The 22,037-nt window shown below is 44.5% G+C and overlaps 1 protein-coding gene across 2 annotated transcripts in view; it reads right to left on the reverse strand.

Annotated features, from left to right (window-relative positions):
• Positions 1-22,037, reverse strand: part of jph3b (junctophilin 3b) — a 37,231-nt gene that overhangs the window by 10,132 nt on the left and 5,062 nt on the right. For both annotated transcript variants that reach the window (XM_061222203.1, XM_061222202.1), the window contains exons 2-3: positions 10,958-11,765; positions 3,449-3,573 (exon numbers count right to left, since the gene is read on the reverse strand). In XM_061222203.1, the coding sequence (XP_061078187.1) occupies positions 3,449-3,573; positions 10,958-11,765 (933 nt within the window). The remainder of the gene's footprint in view (positions 1-3,448; positions 3,574-10,957; positions 11,766-22,037) is intronic.

A 22,037-nucleotide genomic window follows, 5' to 3' on the forward strand; every position in this document is an offset into this window, starting at 1 on the left:
ACATATGTGTGTGTATCTGTGTGTAGGACAGAGGGGAAGTGCAGTGAGGCGTGGTATGTAACAGGAAAGGCCTGGGGGTCCCTGCGGTGTGACATGCTAATCTGGGCGCTGGAGTGAGGACCACTAAACACTCACTGGAAACAATTATGAAACACTCCCTCATCCCCTCCCCTCCCTCCCGTCTCTGTCTCTCAGTCTTTCTCTTCCACTCTTTTTCTCCCTCTTGTTTCATCTCTCCCACTCCCTCTCACTAATTCACATTCAGAATGAGCTTCGCTGGCAGGACAATAAAAAGAGCTGTTTCCTGAGCACTTGAAAAGGGAAAGGGTGAAACACAGCAGAGCACAGTCTGAATTATTCTCAGGCTTCCTGCTTCTCCAGTACCTCTTTCCTTTGTAACATTACCTCTCCTGTGTGTGTGTGTGTGTGTGTGTGTGTGTGTGTGTTTGTGTGTATTTGAGTGTCTATATACTAAAATATACTTTTATTTCAATACATTTACTATCATGTTTCAATGTTTTTTATTAAGTAGTCTCATTTTCTTCTGGAAAACACGGGTGTCAAAATCATTTGCACCCCTAACAATTATTGTAACTAAAAAAAGCAATACAATTCGACTTAATTTAGTCAATGTCAGTCTAAATCAGTCTAAATATTGTGTTGGTCCATTACTTCCTATTTCACTAGAGGTGTGGTAGCAAGTACACAAAATCCGTCATCCATCAGCATAGGAAAAGCCAAAGAACTGTCAATTTGAAATAGTCAGATGGTAATTGACCTTCAAAAGTCTGGTAATGGGTACAAAAAATACCCACAAATACACACATTCCCATACAGTATGTAAGTACATATGTATGTGGGTGTGTGTGTTTGTGTTCTCTTGTCTGTAGGTATATATGTAAGTGGGTGTGTGTGTTTGTGTTATCTTGTCTGTATGTACATCCTGTCTGTAGGTACATATGTAAGTGGATGTGAGTGTTTGTAGGTGTGTGTGTTTGTGTTCTCTTGTCTGTAGGTACATATGTAAGTGGGTGTGTGTGTTTGGATTCTCTTGTCTGTAGATACATATGTAAGTATGTTTGTATTCTCTTGTCTGTGGATACATATGTAAGTGGGTGTGTGTGTTTGGATTCTCTTGTCTGTAGATACATATGTAAGTGTGTTTGTATTCTCTTGTCTGTGGATACATATGTAAGTGGGTGTGTGTGTTTGTATTCTCTTGTCTGTAGATACATATGTAAGTGTGTTTGTATTCTATTGTCTGTGGATACATATGTAAGTGGGTGTGTGTGTTTGTATTCTCTTGTCTGTAGATACATATGTAAGTGGGTGTGTGTGTTTGTATTCTCTTGTCTGTAGATACATATGTAAGTGGGTGTGTGTGTTTGTATTCTCTTGTCTGTGGATACATATGCAAGTGGGTGTGTGTGTTTGTATTCTCTTGTCTGTGGATACATATGTAAGTGAGTGTGTGTTTGTATTCTCTTGTCTGTGGATACATATGTAAGTGGGTGTGTGTGTGTTTGTATTCGCTTGTCTGTGGATACATATGTAAGTGGGTGTGTGTGTTTGTATTCTCTTGTCTGTGGATACATATGTAAGTGAGTGTGTGTTTGTATTCTCTTGTCTGTGGATACATATGTAAGTGGGTGTGTGTGTGTTTGTATTCTCTTGTCTGTGGATACATATGTAAGTGGGTGTGTGTGTTTGTATTCTCTTGTCTGTGGATACATATGTAAGTGGGTGTGTGTGTTTGTATTCTCTTGTCTGTAGATACATATGTAAGTGGGTGTGTGTGTTTGTATTCTCTTGTCTGTGGATACATATGTAAGTGGGTGTGTGTGTTTGTATTCTCTTGTCTGTGGATACATATGTAAGTGGGTGTGTGTGTTTGTATTCTCTTGTCTGTAGATACATATGTAAGTGGGTGTGTGTGTTTGTATTCTCTTGTCTGTGGATACATATGTAAGTGGGTGTGTGTGTTTGTATTCTCTTGTCTGTGGATACATATGTAAGTGGGTGTGTGTGTTTGTATTCTCTTGTCTGTGGATACATATGTAAGTGGGTGTGTGTGTTTGTATTCTCTTGTCTGTGGATACATATGTAAGTGGGTGTGTGTGTTTGTATTCTCTTGTCTGTGGATACATATGTAAGTGGGTGTGTGTGTTTGTATTCTCTTGTCTGTGGATACATATGTAAGTGGGTGTGTGTGTTTGTATTCTCTTGTCTGTGGATACATATGTAAGTGGGTGTGGAGGATTCTGGGTACTGCTGTCTCTGCTGTAAAGGTCATATCTGGCCTCCCTCCAGCGTCTCTCACTGCTTCCATCACTCAACCACCGCCAAGCGGTCTCATGTCTCAAACCTATCTGGGCCCTATTCTTCCTGTTTATTCGCTACATGTTAAATTCATAAGCCAAGAGCAGGTGAAAATATTAACTGCGGAGGAAAAACATTGGCTGTTTGCATTTTGGCTCCAGAACTGCTTATATGAATGATCAGCCGTTAAATGGACCGGTGCCTAAAACAAGCTCATTCGAACACATCTCCACTAATTAATGTCATGCTGTCAACAAATGGCGATTACACGTAATGACACAACTGTCAGCTTGAGTCAGGGACAATAGTACAGGAGCTCAGTCTGACAGTGTGTGGGCTATGCGGAGAGGGCCAGGCAGTAGGTGTGAGATAAAGAACAGACTTGAGGATGGCCTTTTTTCCTGTATCTTTCCACAGGAAGTGATGTCATCAATGAGTTTCAGCTAGAGGAAGAGAACTGAAGCAGAGGAGCCTAAGGGCTGGTAGTGAGGGGGAATTTACATTACACTACATCGCAACACAGCCATTTTGGGGACACTCTTATCCAGAGGGACTGAAAAAAAGCTCAGTATGTCAGTGCACTGAAAAAGGTTGATAAAAATTGCAGTAACACCAGAAGATTGAACAGACTTAATGGCAGTAACAGAGTGAATATGAGGAGTATATTCAGTTGTTCAAAGAAGGACAGAAAACATCACGGTTTCCATAGTGACCGACAGGGCAAAATCAGAACGGTGACTTAACTTATCCAATGCCACAGTATACGTATGTTCTCAACATTCTAACACATTCCTAACATGTTAATTGCATAGTTGTGCTCTTACACCTTAAAGGAGAGCAGAACATCTGATGGACTGGTATGGCTGAACTGTACAAAACCAGTATTGCAGGCAGGTTTGTGTGTGTGGAGGACTAGAGGTGAGAACCCTTAGTTTTCTGCTCCTCCTACAGACAACTCGGCCAGGCCTGAGGAGATTCCATCAGTCAGTCCCTCTGATCTCCTCCTCTGACCTCCTATCCCTCTGTTTCCTCTCCCCATTTCTCCCAGCTCGTCTGTTTGTGGGCGTCTGTGTATCAGAGAGACCGGTGCTGCTGGGCACCCCAGTTGCCATGGCGGCGGAGCACTGACCGTTTCCGCGGTGATGGAAGGAGGGGGAGAATTCTTTGGCAGTGACCCTGGCCAGCCGACACTCCTCCTGCGCCTTCTGAGCCGCACCCATGGCCGCCTCCGCCTTCCCCCGGGCGTGGGCCGTCCTGTAGGGAGAGAGGCTAGAGCTGAGCATGCGCATACGCACGTACAACACACACACACGCACGTACAACACACACACACGCCCATAGGCACGTACAACACACACACGTACAACACACACGCACGTACAACACACACACACATACAGTACACACACACACGTACAACACACACACATACGCCCATACGCACGTACAACACACACACACACACATACGCCCATACAACACACACACACACACATTCACACACCCTTGCACAGACACACACACACACATGCACAGTACATACGCACGTACAACACACACACACACACACCCATACGCACATACAACACACACACACACACACACGCCCATACGCACGTACAACACACACACACACACCCATACGCACGTACAACACACACACACACACGCCCATACGCACGTACAACACACACACACGCACCTACAACACACACACAAACACGCCCATACGCATGTACAACACAGACACAGTACACACATAAACATACATACAGTACACACACAAACATACACACACATACAGTACACACACAAACATACGCATACATACAGTACACACATAAACATACACACACATACATACAGTACACACACAAACATACATACAGTACACACATAAACATACACACACATACAGTACACACACAAACATACACATACATACAGTACACACATAAACATACACACACATACATACAGTACACACACAAACATACATACAATACACACATAAACGTACACACATACAGTACACACACAAACATACACATACATACAGTACACACATAAACATACATACATATACATACAACACACACATACACACATACAGTACACACATGCACACACATACAGTACACACATGCACACATACACACACATACATACAGTACATAAACATACTACATACATACACACACAGTGCACTCACACATGCATACACATACATACACAGTCCACACACATACACACACATGCATACACACACAGATACAGACATACATACAGTACACACATGCACATACACATACTATGTACACATACATACATAAACACAGACACATAGTAGTGGGCTCCACAATTATTTGCACCCTTAATAGAAATTGATTTAAAAAAGGCTGCATATAATAAACAATATGGATAATGATCTATATTTATGTTCAAACATATGGGAAAACTATACTTTTTTTTATTTAGTGATCTCATTTTTTAAAATGAAAACCACTGGTGTCAAAATGATTGGCACCCCTAACAATTATTGTACAGTTGGGGGTTCTGGCTCCAGAGAGTGGGTCTACCCCTGCGGATGACCTCGGTTCTGCCCTGAACACAGGTCCTTTAAATATTGAGCCTGAGACCTTCTCTATGTATCCTGTTTGCAACACTTTTCTCATTGACTTCAATGCATGAACGCTCACTCTCCCATTGCATGTCAACTGCAGACTTTCGTGATTAAAGGGTCTGATGGTGATTGTGTAGGTGTTATATGGGACCAGTTGAAAGGACTATAGATCTAGAAACAGCATAGATCAAGAAATTACAGTCAGACAGTAGTTCAAAGTCATAGCATAGGCCTATTTGACATGACGAGGAGGAGGCAGTTCACCAATTTGTCGCTCGTAACCTACAACGTGACCAATCAGACTACCGCTTTCTCATTCCCCTGATTAGACGCACCTTTCATCATTCGGAATAAAACTAGGCCGTCTCTCTTGTTTATTTGTACCGAAGTAAACCAGCTCACTTGCAAAACTGCCAGCTGGAACGCCCGCCAATTTAGCAGCATATCAGCCTTTTGGGTGGCAGAGCGGCGTTTCAAGAGCAAGCGCGAGAGAAATCCCTGCAGTTTGTGACTCATGCAAAACGAAGCAGTGGAAAAACACATTTCATCCGGAAGCTCGATGTAATGATGATTAATCAGATCGCTAGATCCCGACCGGCCAAACTAGCTTACAGTTTGGCCAATCAGGGGGCTGACTGATCGCCGTAATATCAAAAACCCTGACTACCGTTATCTCGTCCTAAATATAGACACGCCCGGGAGATACGTTCTAGTTATAATAATCTTTGACGAAGCCTCCGGAACACCGCGCTCAGACTCTTGGTTTTTGCGGCAGAAGGTTTCCAAGTGAGAGCCTTGAAGAACGGACCGTTTTTCCAGAGGGAGCCATGTTGCCGTGGAGTCCCTATTCCTCAGGGAAGAAAGCTGAACACAGCTGGCCACAGTGTGTTCCATACGCACGACTCGATACGAGACCGGGGCGTGTCCATACAGCGGATGCCAGTGTGTTATTAGGATGAGCCAGCCAGACTTGGTTATAAATATGATATTATATGTGACCCGTTCTATCATAACCAGTCGTAAGTCGCGACGGTCAATTTCACATAAATCGATGTTTATGTAAATTTTTTTATTTTTTGCTGTAGGTTTTGATATTTATTTTGTAGAATAATATCTTCTGTTATTGGTTTTCATTATCTGCATGTCTTAATGCGGAAGATGTCAAAGTGAAAGCAACACAGGAGTTGTGCATTGTTTCGAGGCTAGCCATTTGCATTCATGGTCTGTATGTCTTAATTTGAAAAGTAAATATTCTGAGTAAAATACAGTTTTAAAGGGTTCATACATAAGATGACAAGTTAACGCCCCGGAGTTTCATTAGTCCAGTGTCGGTAGTCTCCCAGCCTCCATCTTGTCACAAAACTTTGAAATGAAACAGGACCCAACTCCCTTGATATGTTTTGCGGGCAAAGTTTCAGATATGTTCCAACCCTTTGCAACCCTACATAGAGGGTCTAGAGATCAGATGCCTGGTAGTGGAGAAGGTTCATGAAGCCTGTTATCTGTGCCAATCTCTGACGAGACTAAATAATGAACTTTTTTCTCTCTTTCGTAAAACAGAATAGGCCTTATGCAAGAACCACTTGTACAAGCAGATTTGTTCCAAAATTGCTTAAATCTCTTAAAACAAGTGATTTAAGAGCGCATCTTATTTAGAATTCTTCCTTTGGTTGGAACAACATTTACAAGTGCTTCTGACCTGTTGTACGAATCATGTGACCAAGAGGCTTGCAGTGCATGTCAGCGCGGCTCTTCTGGCACACTGAAATTGGATCAGACTTTCAAACAAGGTGTTTTAGAACAAATATGAATCAAGATTCAGCAACTGCATTGTCCCATTGGCCATCTAACTGTGGGAAGCCACCTACAGAATCCAATGGACATCTTCATTTAGGACAGTTGTCTGAAGGTAGGTGCGCTTAATGTAATGTTTGTTGAATCCGATGTGGCTCGTATGAGCCCTTATTGATGAGAAATGAATGATGAGGTCGTGAAAATATTCTTGCATGAGGCCCAATGATTGGTCTTCGTGGTGAGTCACTGTCAGCATATGGTATCCTTAGTTTTGTGACAGCTGACTCTCCAGCTGTTCACTCTCCAGGCACTAGTGTTCACTCTCCAGTTACTAGTGTTCACTCTCCAGGCACTAGTGTTCACTCTCACTCTCTTGCTGTGTCATAAGCACTCTATGCAGTCGTTTTGGCCACAACCATCTCTGAGCCACACAATTAAAGTAAAACATTTTTTTGGTACTGTATTGTTATTTATGTGTCTGTGATTGCCTCTGCCCCCAACCTCAGTTAGCGGTCTCTGCGTGCGTGTCTCTGAGAGAGCTCCTGTGCTTTTTAATTGACGCTTTGTCTCCTTTTCACGAGGCTCTCACAGCAGCGTCCCGTCCACCTCCCACCTCCCAGCACCCAGCCCAGCACACACAGCCTGATAAATAATTCACTCTGAGAATCAATGCAATGCGTGCGTATGTGTATGTGTGTGTGTGTGTGTGTGTGTCTGTGAGTGTGTGTGTGTGTCTGTGTTTGTGTGTGCATCTGGGAGTGTGTGTGTGTGCATGTGTGTATCTGTGAGTATGTGTGCTTATATGTGTGTGTGTTCAAGTGTGTGTGTGTGTGTGTGTGTGTGTGCTTATGCGTGTGTGTGTTTCTTATTACGTAGGTATTTCTGAGAGTGCCTATGTGTTTGTGTGCTAGAAGCTTTATTGATTTCTGCGTGCGTGGTTTCATTACAGATTTTATGAATCTCTGACACCTGTTTTTTCTTTTGTTTTTATTATAATTCATCATCTTTTATTGCTTTATGTACCCGTTCTCTCCGGGATTCTTGTTATATGTAAAGATGGGGGTGTACAGGTATATTACCGAAGGGGTCCTGACTTTAACACTCTAACTCAACACTTCCTCCTTCCTCACACCAGCTAATGGAGGACCAAACACTGGCGTGTTTAGTGATTTCTTCATCTCTCCCTCCCCTCTCTCACCCTCTCTTCCTGTCTGTTTCCCCCTCTCCCTCCCTCCATCTCTGGTGCAGTGTAGCATGTGGAGTTATTGATCTTCTCTCTCTGTCTCTGCTCCCTCCTGGCTCTCCTCACCTCGGCTGCTGCTTCCACGGCTGACAGACAGAGCAGGGCATCTCGGCTGGTCAGCGTGAATCTGTCAGTCCGTATGTGATTGTATGAATCAGCATGATTCAGTGTGCATTTGTATGAATCAGCATGATTCAGTGTGCATTTGTATGAATCGTGTTATTCAGTGTGCATTTGTATGAATCGTGTGATTCAGTGTGCATTTGTATGAATCGTGTGATTCAGTGTGCATTTGTATGAATCGTGTGATTCAGTGTGCATTTGTATGAATCGTGTGATTCAGTGTGCATTTGTATGAATCGTGTGATTCAGTGTGCATTTATATGAATCGGCGTGATTCAGTGTGCATTTGTATGAATCGTGTGATTCAGTGTGCATTTGTATGAATCGTGTGATTCAGTGTGCATTAGTATGAGTGTGCATCAATGTGACTATCAGTATATATCGGAGTCCGTGTAAGTCATGTTTAATCAGTGTGAGGCACAGTTAATAAAAGTGTTACAGTGTAGATCAATATGGTGTAGACCAGGATGCCAATCACCCTAACACTATAACACTATAAGTGACCTCCGACCTCTGAAGGACAATTAACACTTGCCAAAATGAATTTAATTTTGCCATTGAACTAATAAACTCAGAGAAACAAACACGCACTCACACACATGCATGCCTGCATGACTGCACACACGTGTATTGATATTATCACTGAGTAAAAGCAGAACAGCAATGTCCAGTATTCTGGGACATTGGTCACAGTGTAGGCCCCCCTTTCCTTTGAACTCTCTCACACATTTGTGTAAAGGGTGTGTGTGTGGTGGTTATATTTTTAAGTGACTGCAAAGTGGCTGGTGGAGGGATTAAGCGCTCTAATAGAGTCTGGTAATAAATTGAACTCCACCCATTCAATCGCCACATAGGAATAATATTGCTATGCAATCTAATTGTGCTGATGCTTAATACATATGTAATGTGATGTAATGTGACATACCATAATCATGCCGTTCAGTGTAGTTTGAAGCTATTCACGTATTTGCATTTACAGTTTTGAGCGTATTGCGCGCGCGTGTGTGTGTGAGAGTGTGTGTGTGTCTGAGTGTTTGTGTGTGAGTGTGTGTGCGTGCACAAGCTCCAGGCCACTTAAAGATGACCTCCAGCAGCTTAACAAGCTTATAGTTTTAAGATCCCCCTCTCTGTCCCTCTCTCATTTCCTCTCTTCATTTCTCTCCTTCTTTCTCAAAGTCGAGACATTCCCATCACCCTGCTGTGGAAATGAAAGGGAGAACAGGTCCCTCTGGCTCTCTTTGTGACCATCTCCTGCTTCTAAAACCTCTCATTCAGTGGAGCTGCTGCTTGCAGAAGACTGTGTGCCTGGCTTTCTGACCGCCCACCCACCATTGGCCCTACCCTTATGACCCCTCACTGACCCTGACATGGCCACGTGCCCCACACCAAGCTGTAAGCCGTATGAGATCTGCTGACTGGAGTGTAGTGGCCTTAGTGGATTTTAATCTGGGGAACAAATAAAGTAGAATGCATATGCACTCATTGACACGCGAACACACACACACACACACACACACACACACACATACATGCTCACACACACGTACCCATTCCCAAAGACGCTGTCTAAACACAACCCAATATTTACTCATTTACACACATAAATATGTACATGCTCAAGTTTTACAAGTATGGAAAAGTATGCAATATGATTTTGATCATTTCCAGGTCTGGAAAAGTATCGGGAAAGTGGAAAAAGCATGTAAAAAGAAGTGTGTTCAATTTCAGTTTCATTTGTTCAAATAGATCTCTGGATCTGCAAAAACTGAACGTTAGGTGATGTCGAGGCCTGTGGACATTCTTGTGCTTTCGTACTTGAGCACAGCTGAACACTGGCTGCAGCCACTAAAAAGCTGAAACACTTCCACAGCGAGCGTTTATTCTCCCGATTGTTCATTTGCTCAGTCATTACAATGATACACTTGTAGCCTGTGTCTGTCCTGTAACTGGTGGCACTTAGAAAACCCATATTTTAATTTACTTTTCATGTTTCACTAAGTAATGACACTTGTTGTTTCTCTTATAGGTTGTCTGAGTTCAGCAGTCTCATGGCTCCAGGCTTGGGCGAAGGGGTTAAAAATGAGCCGATAACTGTCTGGAAATTTAGGTCTGGAAAAACCTGGATTTTTTTAATGGAAAATGTGTAGAGAGAGTGAGTGTGTGTAAGTATATATATGTGTGTGTGTGTGTGTGTGTAAGTATATGTGTGTGTGTCTGCCTCCTGTTCTGCTCAGCATTGTATCTGCCTTTTGCTTGGGCTTGCAGCCAACACGGTGCTGGCATAATGCGGAAATCTCTCTCTCCCTCTCTCTTTCTCTCTCTTTCTCTCTCTCCGACTCTCCAGAATCCTCTACAGGGCTTCCACTGTGACCCAGTACAGGAACACACCAGGACCAGAACCTGAGCTTTACTAGGACAGAGCAGATTAGCAGCCGCTCCCACCACTGACAGCCATAACCTTAAATCACTGGAGCATCCAGCATCTATAGGAGCCATGCTGTTAACAAAATGTACATCGGCAGGTATTAATGCCCACACACAATCTGCACACACACACACACACACACTCGTGCCGACACGTGTGCTGACGCAGGTGTGCCCGCTCGGAAGCCGCACCAGGTTTGCGTCAATTCCATTTCAATCCAGACGATTAAGGCCGCCTCCGACACCTGAATAATGAATTCGCGAAACAATTACTTCCGGTGGAACTCCTTAACAGAGCTGCAGTTCATTATTTCCCCAATCAGAACAGCTCACGAATGGAATTCTGATTCATATCCCGAAATGACTCAATCGAAGTCACCGAGTGAAATATCCCCCCCCCCCTCCCCGCCTGGTGTGTGTGCGGGGCTCACCTGGACAGGGCGATCTCGGCCTTCTGCTTGGCGATGTCGGCGGCCTTCTCGGCGGCCTCCACGGCCCGGTCCACCTTCTCGCGGATCTTGCTGGCCCGCAGCGGGATGAGGTTCTTGCGCTTGCCGCTCACCAGCGAGTTCTGCTTGTACTTGCCCTCCTCCTTGGTGCCGTCGGGGAAGGTGGTGCAGCCGTAGCCGTGCCGGCGGTTGGCCAGCCACTCGCCCTCGTAGCGCAGCCCGTCGGAGCGCCGGCTCACCCCGCAGCCCGAGCGCTTGTCGCTCTTCCACTCGCCGGCGTACGCCTCGGTGGTGGTGGCGTCCAGGTCGTCCTCGGCGACCGACAGCTCGGCCTCGCCCTCGCCCAGGCTGACGGTGGAGTTGATGTCGGAGGCGGCCGAGCTGACGGTGCTCATGCCCGCCTCGCTGCGGAAGGAGCTCTGCTTGCTGCGCTGGCTGGCCAGCGAGCTCTTGGACTCGGACTTGCGCAGCTTCAGGCTGCTGAGGATGGAGCGGCGGAAGAGGCCCTTCTTCTTCCCGCGGAGGAGCTCGGCCTCGCCGTGCGCCGTCAGCACGAAGCCGCCCCGCGACACGGCCGGGCTGCCCGCCGCCCCGCCCCCGCCCCCGCCCCCGCCCCCGGCCGCGCCCGGCCCGTCGCCGTGCAGGGCCGCGCCGTTGCTGTGCTCGGAGCGCAGCGAGTTTATGGACGTGCGCAGCGGCGAGCGGATGACGGCCGCCATGCCGTACGGGACGCTCTGCCGCACGCCGTAGCCGTGCCGCATCCCGCCCACCCACTGGCCCTGGTACGTCCCTGCGGAGAGAGGGAGAGAGGGAGGGAGGAGAGAGGGAGAGAGGGAGGGAGAGAGAACAGTGAGTAATCTACTTAACAATATAATATATAGACTCAGAGGCCATTTTATAAAGTACACCTGCTTGTTAAAGCGAATAGCCTGCTCCCCCAAACAGCAACTCACATGGCTGCAACTCAGTACAGTGCCGTAAGTATATGCAGAGTGACCATCTTTGTTTGCAGAGTGACTATCTTTGTTATTTTGGCTCTGTACCCCAGCGCCTTGGATTTGAAATGAAACAATGTTAAAGTGCAGAGTTTCTGTTTGTGGCTATTTACATCCATATCAGGTGTTGCATCCCTTTTTATATTTCCTCAATTTTGGGGGACCAAAAGTAATTGGACACTTGGCTGATCAGCTGTTTCTTTCATGTACAAGAAAGGTAACAAAAGCAGGCCATCATAGGGTGTAAAAAGAAAAATGAATCTATCGGATGCATATCAAAAACATTGGGTGTCAGAAAGTCAACTGTTTGATGCATTGTTTTTATGCAAGAATGCCCCGGTGAGCTTAACAATAGCAAAAACCCTGGTAGAACATGGAATTCCATTGTAGTGGAATACAAACAATACGTTCAAGAATACTTGTGAAGAAATAAACATCTTCAACTTTCCAATAGACCAAAAACACTCTCCACAATGTTGGCATTAAATGTGTCAAAGACTACCATGAGGAGAAGACTACATCAGCATAACCTCAGAAGGTTCGCCGCAAGATGAAAGCCGCTGGAGTTTAGAGTTACTAAAAAGTACATTCAAAACTGTGGAGTTCTGGAACAAAGTCTTATGAACAGATGAGATGACCTCGGAAGACCACTGTAGTGGATGACAGAAATATTTGTCAACACCCTTTCATCTCAAAATCCCTTTTCAACTGTCGAACAGGTGAAGAACACTCCATGATGTAGGCGTAGATGTGTCAGAGATGAGAATGAAAAGAAGAATACGGCAGCATAACCTCAGAGCATTCACCACAAGATGCAGTGCTTGTCATAAAGTAATCGAGAACGGAACGGCTAGGTCCTAAAAAGTATATTAAAACATGTATAGACCTGGCCATATCTTATCTCAAGGTCTTCTGGTCATGAGACAAGTATTAACTTGTACCAAAATGATGGAAAGATAAAAGTATGGAGAAAGAAATTAACTGCTCATGATCCAAAGTGGGGGTGTTTCGTCTGGTAGAGGTAGTGTTATGGCTTGGGCATGTATGGCTGCCACTGGAACTGACTCACTTGTCTTCATTGCTGATGTGACTGCTGACGCCAACAGCAGGATTCATTCTGAAATGTACAGTGGCATTGTACCTGCTCAGATCCAATCAAATTCCTCTGAAATTCATTGAATCATGGCACTTCACCTTGCAGCAGGACAATGACCCCAAATACACAGATGCGCCAGACAGACTCATTCGTTATGACACATTCCTCCCGTATTCATCATTAAAATTCTGCCATGGTAACCCTTCTGTCGGTTTGCACCAGATGGGATAGCCTTCGTTGCCCTCGCACATCGATGAGCCTTGGGTGCCCAACACCCTGTCACCGGTTCATGGTTTGTCCCTCCACCAGTGCTGACTGGGAGCACCCTACAAGCTTTCCCCTTTTCGGAGATGCTCCGACCCAGTCGTCTGGTGATTTGGCCCTTGTCAAAGTTGCTCAGGTCTTTATGCCTGCCCATTTCTCCTGCACATGTCGACTACCAGAGCCTGGCCTGTTCTTGACTGGCCAAGTCAATCACCTAAATTAAATTGAACAGAACTTGTATTTCACTTGGTGAAGACAAGACTGAAGGTAAATATCCCACAACACAAACAAACAGGGACTGAAGGTGGTTGCAGTACAGACTAGACAGTGCCAGATATTGAAAATACACAGCATCTGGTGATGTCTATGGGTTGCAGACTTGAGGCAACCAAGTGCTAAATATGACTTTATTTAAGGTTGTTAATCTGTCCAATAGGGGACTGTGTATAAAAGGGATTCTATTTCCTACAGTGGCCACTGGTTGTGGATGTAAATACTCTTAAATTATACCTGCACTTTAACCACCTATTTATTGTTTCATTTCAAATCCAATTTACTGGACTACAGAACCAAGTCAATACTTACAGACTGTATGATATAAGCCTTAGTTTGTGTTGCATGCAAATAGATATACTCTTCATGTACTGTTCTAAAAATTGCATCTTTGAACTTTACAAATGATAGAAGCAGGTCCAAGTTTATCTGTTCCAATGCCAAGATGAATAATGAGGCTCAAATCATACAGTAACTCAAGGTTGATTGTCTTGTTTTTATTTTAGTTGTCGGAACGATGTATTAATGTTTCCATTTTCCGGGCACGCAGAAATACAGGCTTGATTTTTATTTATTTTTTTGCTGCTTTTCCTTTAAATATAAATTTCATTCTGAGGCAAAATATGAAGTGTTATGTTTGTTTTGAGACACTGAGGGAGAGCGAGAGAGAGAGGAGAAATCTTTGTGTAGTGAGGGAGGAGTTGTCTCATGTCTCTGACTCTTTCTAACAAAGAAGCCAAAGCTGTGAATTCCTTGGTGACAGAACAGGAACAGCAGATAACGACAGCTCGCTTCAGGCCCGAGGAATTATTACCACTATCCATGGCAACCTCCGAGACTCGTAGTTTTACCTATTGCAGGATCCGTTGCCGTTTTTCTAACACCGTGTGCATTTTTGCGAGAGCAAACGAAAAAAAAAACGCGAGACGCTCAAATGATCTATTACAGATTTCGCAAGAGCAGCGGAAACAAAATGCCTCACCCATGGGTATCGTAATAGTTCAAACGTGCGTGCCATATGGACGTAGGCTCAAATCCCAGAGGAGAATACTGCAAACCTGTAAACCTAAGCAACATACCTTAATTACAAAAAAAAAGCATTATTAAAACCCAGCTGCCTAAATGTATCACACCGTGAGTTAGTCCTTGACCTGGAACTCATAATATCTCTGATACATAAAATATGTCAAATATTTTACACTTCTGCGAACATGTAATTATTTGTATAATAATAGTATTCCTTATAGTGGGTCATTCAAGATTGGCACAAAGCACAGTAGTAAGGTCACAGTGTGACGGTAATGTGACTGGAAATTTTACACACTCGCTTAAGTGTCCCTGCGAAAGAGATTGATGCTTGAGATCTTCATCAAAAGAACAGCCTTGCCTCTGCATGAACAAAAGGACTCTGCCTCCTCTCTCTCTCCCTCTCTCTCTCTCTCTCTCTCACACACACTCAAACGCCTCTCCATGGTGCTGATAAGCAGGCTGCACTGCCAGTCCCTCTCTGCACAGAAGAATCCTCTTTCCTGTTTCACTTGTTCCCTTCGCTCTGCTCTGCCCCGCCTCTGCTACACCGTCTCCACATGCCTGCCAGCACTGACCTTCTGCCTCATACAACACACTTGTCCTGAACATGTACACACATAGACACACACACGGACGCGCACACGCACAGACGCACACACACACACACACACACACACACACCTACGCACACAGACATTTCCGTGCATACATTAACGCTTACGCATGCACACACACACTCTCTCTCTCTCTCTCTCTCTCTCTCTCGCTCTCTCTATCTCTCTCTCTCTGTCTCTCTCTATCTCTCTCTGTCTCTCTCTATCTCTCTCTCTGTCTCTCTCTATCTCTCTCTCTCTGTCTCTCTCTATCTCTCTCTCTGTCTCTCTCTATCTCTCTCTCTCTGTCTCTCTCTCTCTCTCTCTGTCTCTCTCTATCTCTCTCTCTCTCTGTCTCTCTATCTCTCTCACACACACCCTGCCCTCTGTGGCTCCATTGATCTGTTCGAGCTGTATGTCAGTGTAATGCTGGGGGGGTTGAGATGCTCAATGAAGCGAAAGCAGGCCTGCACAATCTCCACACACACACACCCACACACCCACATACCCGAACACACACACCACACCCACATACCCACACACACACACACACACCCACATACCCACACACACACACACACACACCCACATACCCACACACACACACACACACACACACAGCCACGCACACACACCCTGCTGCCAACACAAGTTGGAAACCATTCCTGTGCTCCTCATGTATGTGTGTGTGTGTGGGTGTGTGTGTGTGAGAGAGAGAGAGAGAGAGAGGTTGCATTTACAGGATAGACGGTACACAAATCCGAAAACGCTCAGTATCTGGCCATTTGCAGATGTGTGTCAATGCCGGAAACATACATAATCTTGTGCCCAGACGTGCTCTTATTCATGCAGTCCTGTGTCTATATGTGTGTGTATGTGTGTGTATTTGTGTTTGTTTCTACAGTGCAGTCCATAAGTATTTGGACAGTGGTACAATTTATGTTCTTTTGGCTCTGTACTCCAGCACATTAGATTTGAAATGAAACCATGAAAATGAGGTCAGATTGTCACCTTTAATATGACGGTATTTATATCCATATTGAGTGATCCGTGTAGAAATTACAACCCTTTTTTTACATAGTCCCCCCATTTTAAGGAAGCAAATCTAATTGGACAGTTGGCTTCTCAGGTGTTTCTGATTATAGTCTAGTGGAGTGTGTTCTTAGTGTTTGTCAATCTGTTATGCCAATGAAAGTCAAGGAAGCCATTATGAGGCAGAAAAAAAAAACACCCAGAGGCATAGGCCAAACAATTGGCTTATAGAAAAAATCTGTTTGAAGATCATTAAGATGAAAGAGAGCACTATGATTGGGATAATCGCCTTGTTGTGGGATGAAGCAACATCCAATACAATCACCAATACTCTCTTTCTTCTTAATGATGTTCCAAACAATTTAGTTTGGGAACCATATTTTTTGGCAAATGTCTCTGACTGTTTTTTTCTAAATTCATAATGGCTTCTTTGATTGTCATTGGCGCAACGCTGAACCTCGTCTCGCTAATAACACTCCAAAGGCAACCAAAAGCCTAGAATCAAAACTAGATACTGAAAGCTTTCTTATACCACCACTATGGATCAATTTAATAGACCTAACTAATCAGAAAGAGCGGGGTAGCCAACTGTCCAATTACTTTTGGTCCCCTGAAATGGAGGGACTATTTATAAAAAGGGATGTAATTCTAAACAGATCACCCAATATGGATGTAAATACCCTCAAATTAAATGTGGCCGTTTGAACTTTAACTTCATATTCAGTGGTTAATTTCAAATCCATTGTGCTGGAGTACAGAGCCAAAAAAAAACAAAACAGAAATTGTACCACTGTCCAAATAGAGACATGTATGATAGTTAATGGATTTGTGTGTGAAACGGATGTTTCTGTGCAGCTGTGTGTGGTACATGCCGGTGGGGACTCGGCCCTGATTCTACTGCCCGCGGTGACAAGGAAAATCCCAACGTCCCCTCCCAAACGCTGACAGCTCCTGCTGTGTCATGGACCGCCGGTTCCCCCCTCACTCATTCTCCTGTCAATCATCCAGGACAGGAATACCATATGACAGCTGACTCCACGCCAGAAAAGCCCTCTCTCCTAATCTGAGGAGATTAGGTAGGAATATTCCCACTCAGAGGAGGGAAACTACATCCACCACAACATGTCTGCCAGTGTGAGAGGTGCCATTACACCTGTGCTGACAGGTAACCCCTTAACTAACAGAGATTCCCCCCGCTAATATATTTAGTCACAAATTAAAAATAGTTGCACCCCATATGCTGGCAGCCCTTGGGCCTGGGACAAAGTGTCCGGGTATACCAGTGCTCTCAGGTAATCCCTCTGTCTTTGTGTACTACAGACGCAGGAGCTGATTCTTAAGATAATTGGGATGATTAAGTGCTGGAGTAAATCTACTTGTGTTACCCTCAGTTTAACCCCACCAAAGCCACACCTACGGAAAGGAAACCTGCAACACAAAACACTGCCATCAATCAGACTGGCTGTTCAGTGCTCATTGGCCCCTAGAAATTATATCCCTCCCCCCACCTGCTGTTTGACTGTAAAAATCGGAGAGGCACTTCAGCCCTACTCTGTACCTCTATGCTAGCTGCACACATGCACACATATGCGCACGCACACACACACACACAAACACACACACAAACACGCATACCCACACACACACACACACATCAGACATCTGTACTCAGTCAGCCTCCCCCACATACACGCTTATGCACTCTTTGGACTTTGTTAATTCGGCTGGTTTGACCTGGAGTGACCCCTTACATGTGTAGAGACCAAAACAACTGGACAGTGATGGGTAGAGGGGCTCAAACTGAGGGGGGGGGGGGAATAACCCAAACGGTAATCTCATTCTCCCCCTCTCTCCCTCTGCCTCTCTGTGTGCCCCATCTCCTCTTTCCCTGGCTTTCCCTCAACTCAATTCAATCAACTCAATTCTCCCTTTCTCCCGGCGCCAGTCTCCCCCCCTTCCTTGACACTGAAGGGGGAGCCCACCCACACACAAACACACACACACACACACAGCTCAGCACCTCTTTGTCTTTTTGAAATATTATCTATGCTACACAGACACCACATTCCCACCAGGCCATCCTACGTGACCCCACCAAAACCCTGCCACCCTACCCCCCCCCCCACCTCAACCTGCCCTGGGGTTAAATAGATCATTACTATGCAGTTATTCGCGTAATATCCGTTCCAGCCGCACAGCGTTCTATTTAATTCCATTCTCCCAATTTCCCCCTAATGGTAATGTCATTATGATTATAACGGCTCCCACGTGCTCGCGCTGCTGTCGTGTGGCAGTTCACGGAGGAGGACGTGGCGCGAGCCCGTCACCCCTGAGTTTCCTGTCGCTCCGTTCACGTGGGCGATAGAACTATCCACGGTCCTGAAATTGAAACACTCCGAGGATGAATATGCTTATTTGCAGTTCTGCAGGACTTTTGACAACGAACATTGTTTAGTGTCGTAGATAACCACACAGTCGCGTACGCTATTTGACCATATTGCATAGTCGTATAATCGACCTGTGTGTTTGCCAATCTGATCTTGGCCTAAAAATTCGTGCAGGGTAAGCGTCTCTCGGAAGACTCATGTCTATTCCGAAAATCTGTGAACAGCTGCTTAGGCTACTGCGTTTATCTTCATCTGGGAAAACTGAACCACTGTAAAGCCGAGAATATCTCACACGACGCGTCTCCCGGCAGATGTTGTTTGAAGGCTGCTGCTGCGTGCATTTTCATATATTTCAATCTCTTGGTTAACCTAGAATATTTTCTTCTTCGCTACTCATTCATTGTAAATAATGCATTGTTTTAGAGAACGTACACGGTATCTGTGTCATCGTATTAACTCCACGGTCGTGGAATGTTTCATTTTCTACGTATTTCTGTATTGGTGTCATACCTTCAGCCTCCCCTCCCCCCTATACTGTCAAAATGAATTCTCGAGAGTGGCGCTCGAAGGCCTGTCAGATTCTCTGCGCAGATAAACGCAGCAGTGAACTAAAACGGCCAGAGCCGCATACGCACCGCTGCCAGCGCTACTCCAAATGTGTCAATGGAGGGGGGAAAGCCATTGTTTGTATACGCCACTGTGTGGCTTCGTGTGATTCTGCCATTGACGCAACGTGACATTAGAGTGGCACTGCCTGCAGCGTGCTCACTCCATTGAACGCTGTTCCGCTGTCACGCCAGTAGTGTTACGTACTCACATACAGCCGATTACGCCAGAATGAACGCATTTCATGCTCAAGATGGCAGACAGAATCAACCCAGGGACGCTGATCAAACTAAAGAATAGAGAAGACATTTGCAGAATGTAGGTCTGTTCTTTGAAAACAGGCTCAAGCGTAGCCTAGTCTTTCGGCACTCAAGGCACGCTTCCCAAGCAGAATAAGACGTTCACACGCATAGGCTACATAGGCTAAAGAAGCGGTTCTGTACAGAACCACGAAGAATTCACCTTTATTTTTTAGCGTTAGTAGCGTTGTTTAGCTAGGTGATTCAATAGTTGATTCATTTGACTACTTCGTTTTTAAATGACATCTAACTGATTTGATAGCCTTGGGAAAACACGCAGAACTGGCATTTAGGAAGGCTATCATGATTTCAGATTTAATGATTATGGTGACCCTAAAAAAGACAGCTATTCATTCTGGAAATAAGTGAGGGTGGCGTAGTCTTCCATAACACCAAGTCCCTACGCACCACTAATCTTAACATCTTGCTTCCGTTCCCCAAATACCTGGGAGGTCGGTGGGTTATTGTGCGTCTGTTGCGCACTCGAATGTAATTATGTGCCTTCGGTTAGGCACTATTTATAATCTCTTATTTATTCCGGCTGTAGTTCATAGATGTTAATAAAGATGTATGTTATAACAAGTATTTATTTCGCCTTTCCAATTAAGTTACATGGTCAAGCGCTTCGTGTTAATCTAACTAAACAGATTATTGAGTTCATGAGTGGTCCGATATGCTGCGCCAGAGTAACATACACCCGACCATACTAGATTTAAAACATTTTACTGCGTACTACGATTTATTTTAGACAGCGCATCCAACATTTCGGTATCTGTAATATTTCCGGTAATATATGCCGCTCTTGTTACCGGTGCACGCTCGCTGCAGCAAGGTAAAATCATAGGTGAATATTGCGACTCTAGCTCAGCAACCAAAAAGTGTGTTTGGATGGGTTTCTCCATGAATTATTAATAAATCTCATTTTTCACTAAGTCAGCACTTGCTCTGTGGAGTAATTGTGGTGTGTGTGTGTGTGTGTGTGTGTGTGTGTGTGTTTGTGTGTGTACCTGTTTCCCCCCCCTAGTGCCGTGATATGCATGGGATACAAGTGCACTACCAAGCTAAACCGCTTTCTCACGGTGCAGCACTGGGCGTAATTTTATAGTGCAACACAGTGAACATCCAGCATGAAAGTGCAAGTTTTGCAAATGTGTTTATTGTGTCCAGATCGCTCTGCGTAGACCTAGGCTGTGTTTCGCCAACTGGCTACAACAGACCTGGACCCGAGGTGTTTAAATGAAGGCACGAACATAGTAGACCTAACCAAATGGACGTAACCTTTTTATGAAGAAACAGTGGGATTATTTAGCTGGTATACCTATGTACATGGCCTGTCATTTTCTGTTCCAAAGTATTTCTAAATTCTGGAATGCAGTTCATTTTTAGGCTCCTCTTGCTCACAGCCTTTGACTGAGCCTAATGGCTTTAATCCATTTTGTGTGGTTCCCTATTTCCTCCCCAATCTTCACTGCCCAATGATATAGATATAGTTTTACTCATGGTGCAATCTCCACATAAGATAGATAAGCATGAATTTTTGGGGTTCAGTCCTGTTTTTTTGCAGAGGATGACAGTTAATGTGTGGCTTTAGTAGAGGGGGTCAATATTGAGTGATGATATACAGGTCCTGGCCAATTAAACCCTTCCTAACCCTGGGAGAGTGTACCACCAATTACATATCCCCCTTTGGGGCTTCTGGCTTTGCTGACCTTTTAAATGGCCACCTTTATTCTTTTGTTATTTAATTAAACTCAGGATTCAGAGAACCCAATTGGCCAATGTTAACAATATGAGAAACATTGTTGAAATGTATGTCATTAGAAATCTTTGCATCACATTCATTCTCATAAAGGGCTGAATAAGGAACATGTGGAATGAAGATATTCATTCATTAATAATGCATTGTTTCCGGAATGCTTGAGTGATCTATAACTCAATAACTGCGCAGAGACCACAAACAGATAGACCTATATGATGGATATGGTACGCTCACGTTTTGCAACCCAAGTGAACCTCAGGTGTTTCAGAAGCGAAATAATCGATTGTTTTCATTTCTCCGGCTACCTCGCCGGTTTGTTATGATCCACTGAATCTTTAACCACAACTCATTTACACGGCCTTACTTATAATATTCTTAAACACAAATCTCCACATAAAGGACACACTTTTTTGAATGGATAATAGCAGCTAGCTACGGAGACGTTGGTATCTTGGTACTTAGCAAAATTCCTGTTTGCATCACTGCCTTCATGAATATTTAGTAGCCCAACGTTCGTCCTCGCGGGACACACAGTGTAATATGTAGCCGATATGTAAATCAGTGTCTCGTGAGCATGAGGTTTTGGCTGAGAGATTGTCTCTTATTGCCGCTTGAATAATATCCGAATGGTAGATGCGAATATCCCTTTTTCCGTCACAATAAGCACTCTTTCAGCTATGTTTTGCCATCATTGACATTTTTGTTACTCTAAAATCGTTTTATTTGAAA

The sequence above is a fragment of the Conger conger genome, chromosome 15, assembly GCF_963514075.1.
Source record: "Conger conger chromosome 15, fConCon1.1, whole genome shotgun sequence".
NCBI lineage: Eukaryota > Metazoa > Chordata > Actinopteri > Anguilliformes > Congridae > Conger > Conger conger.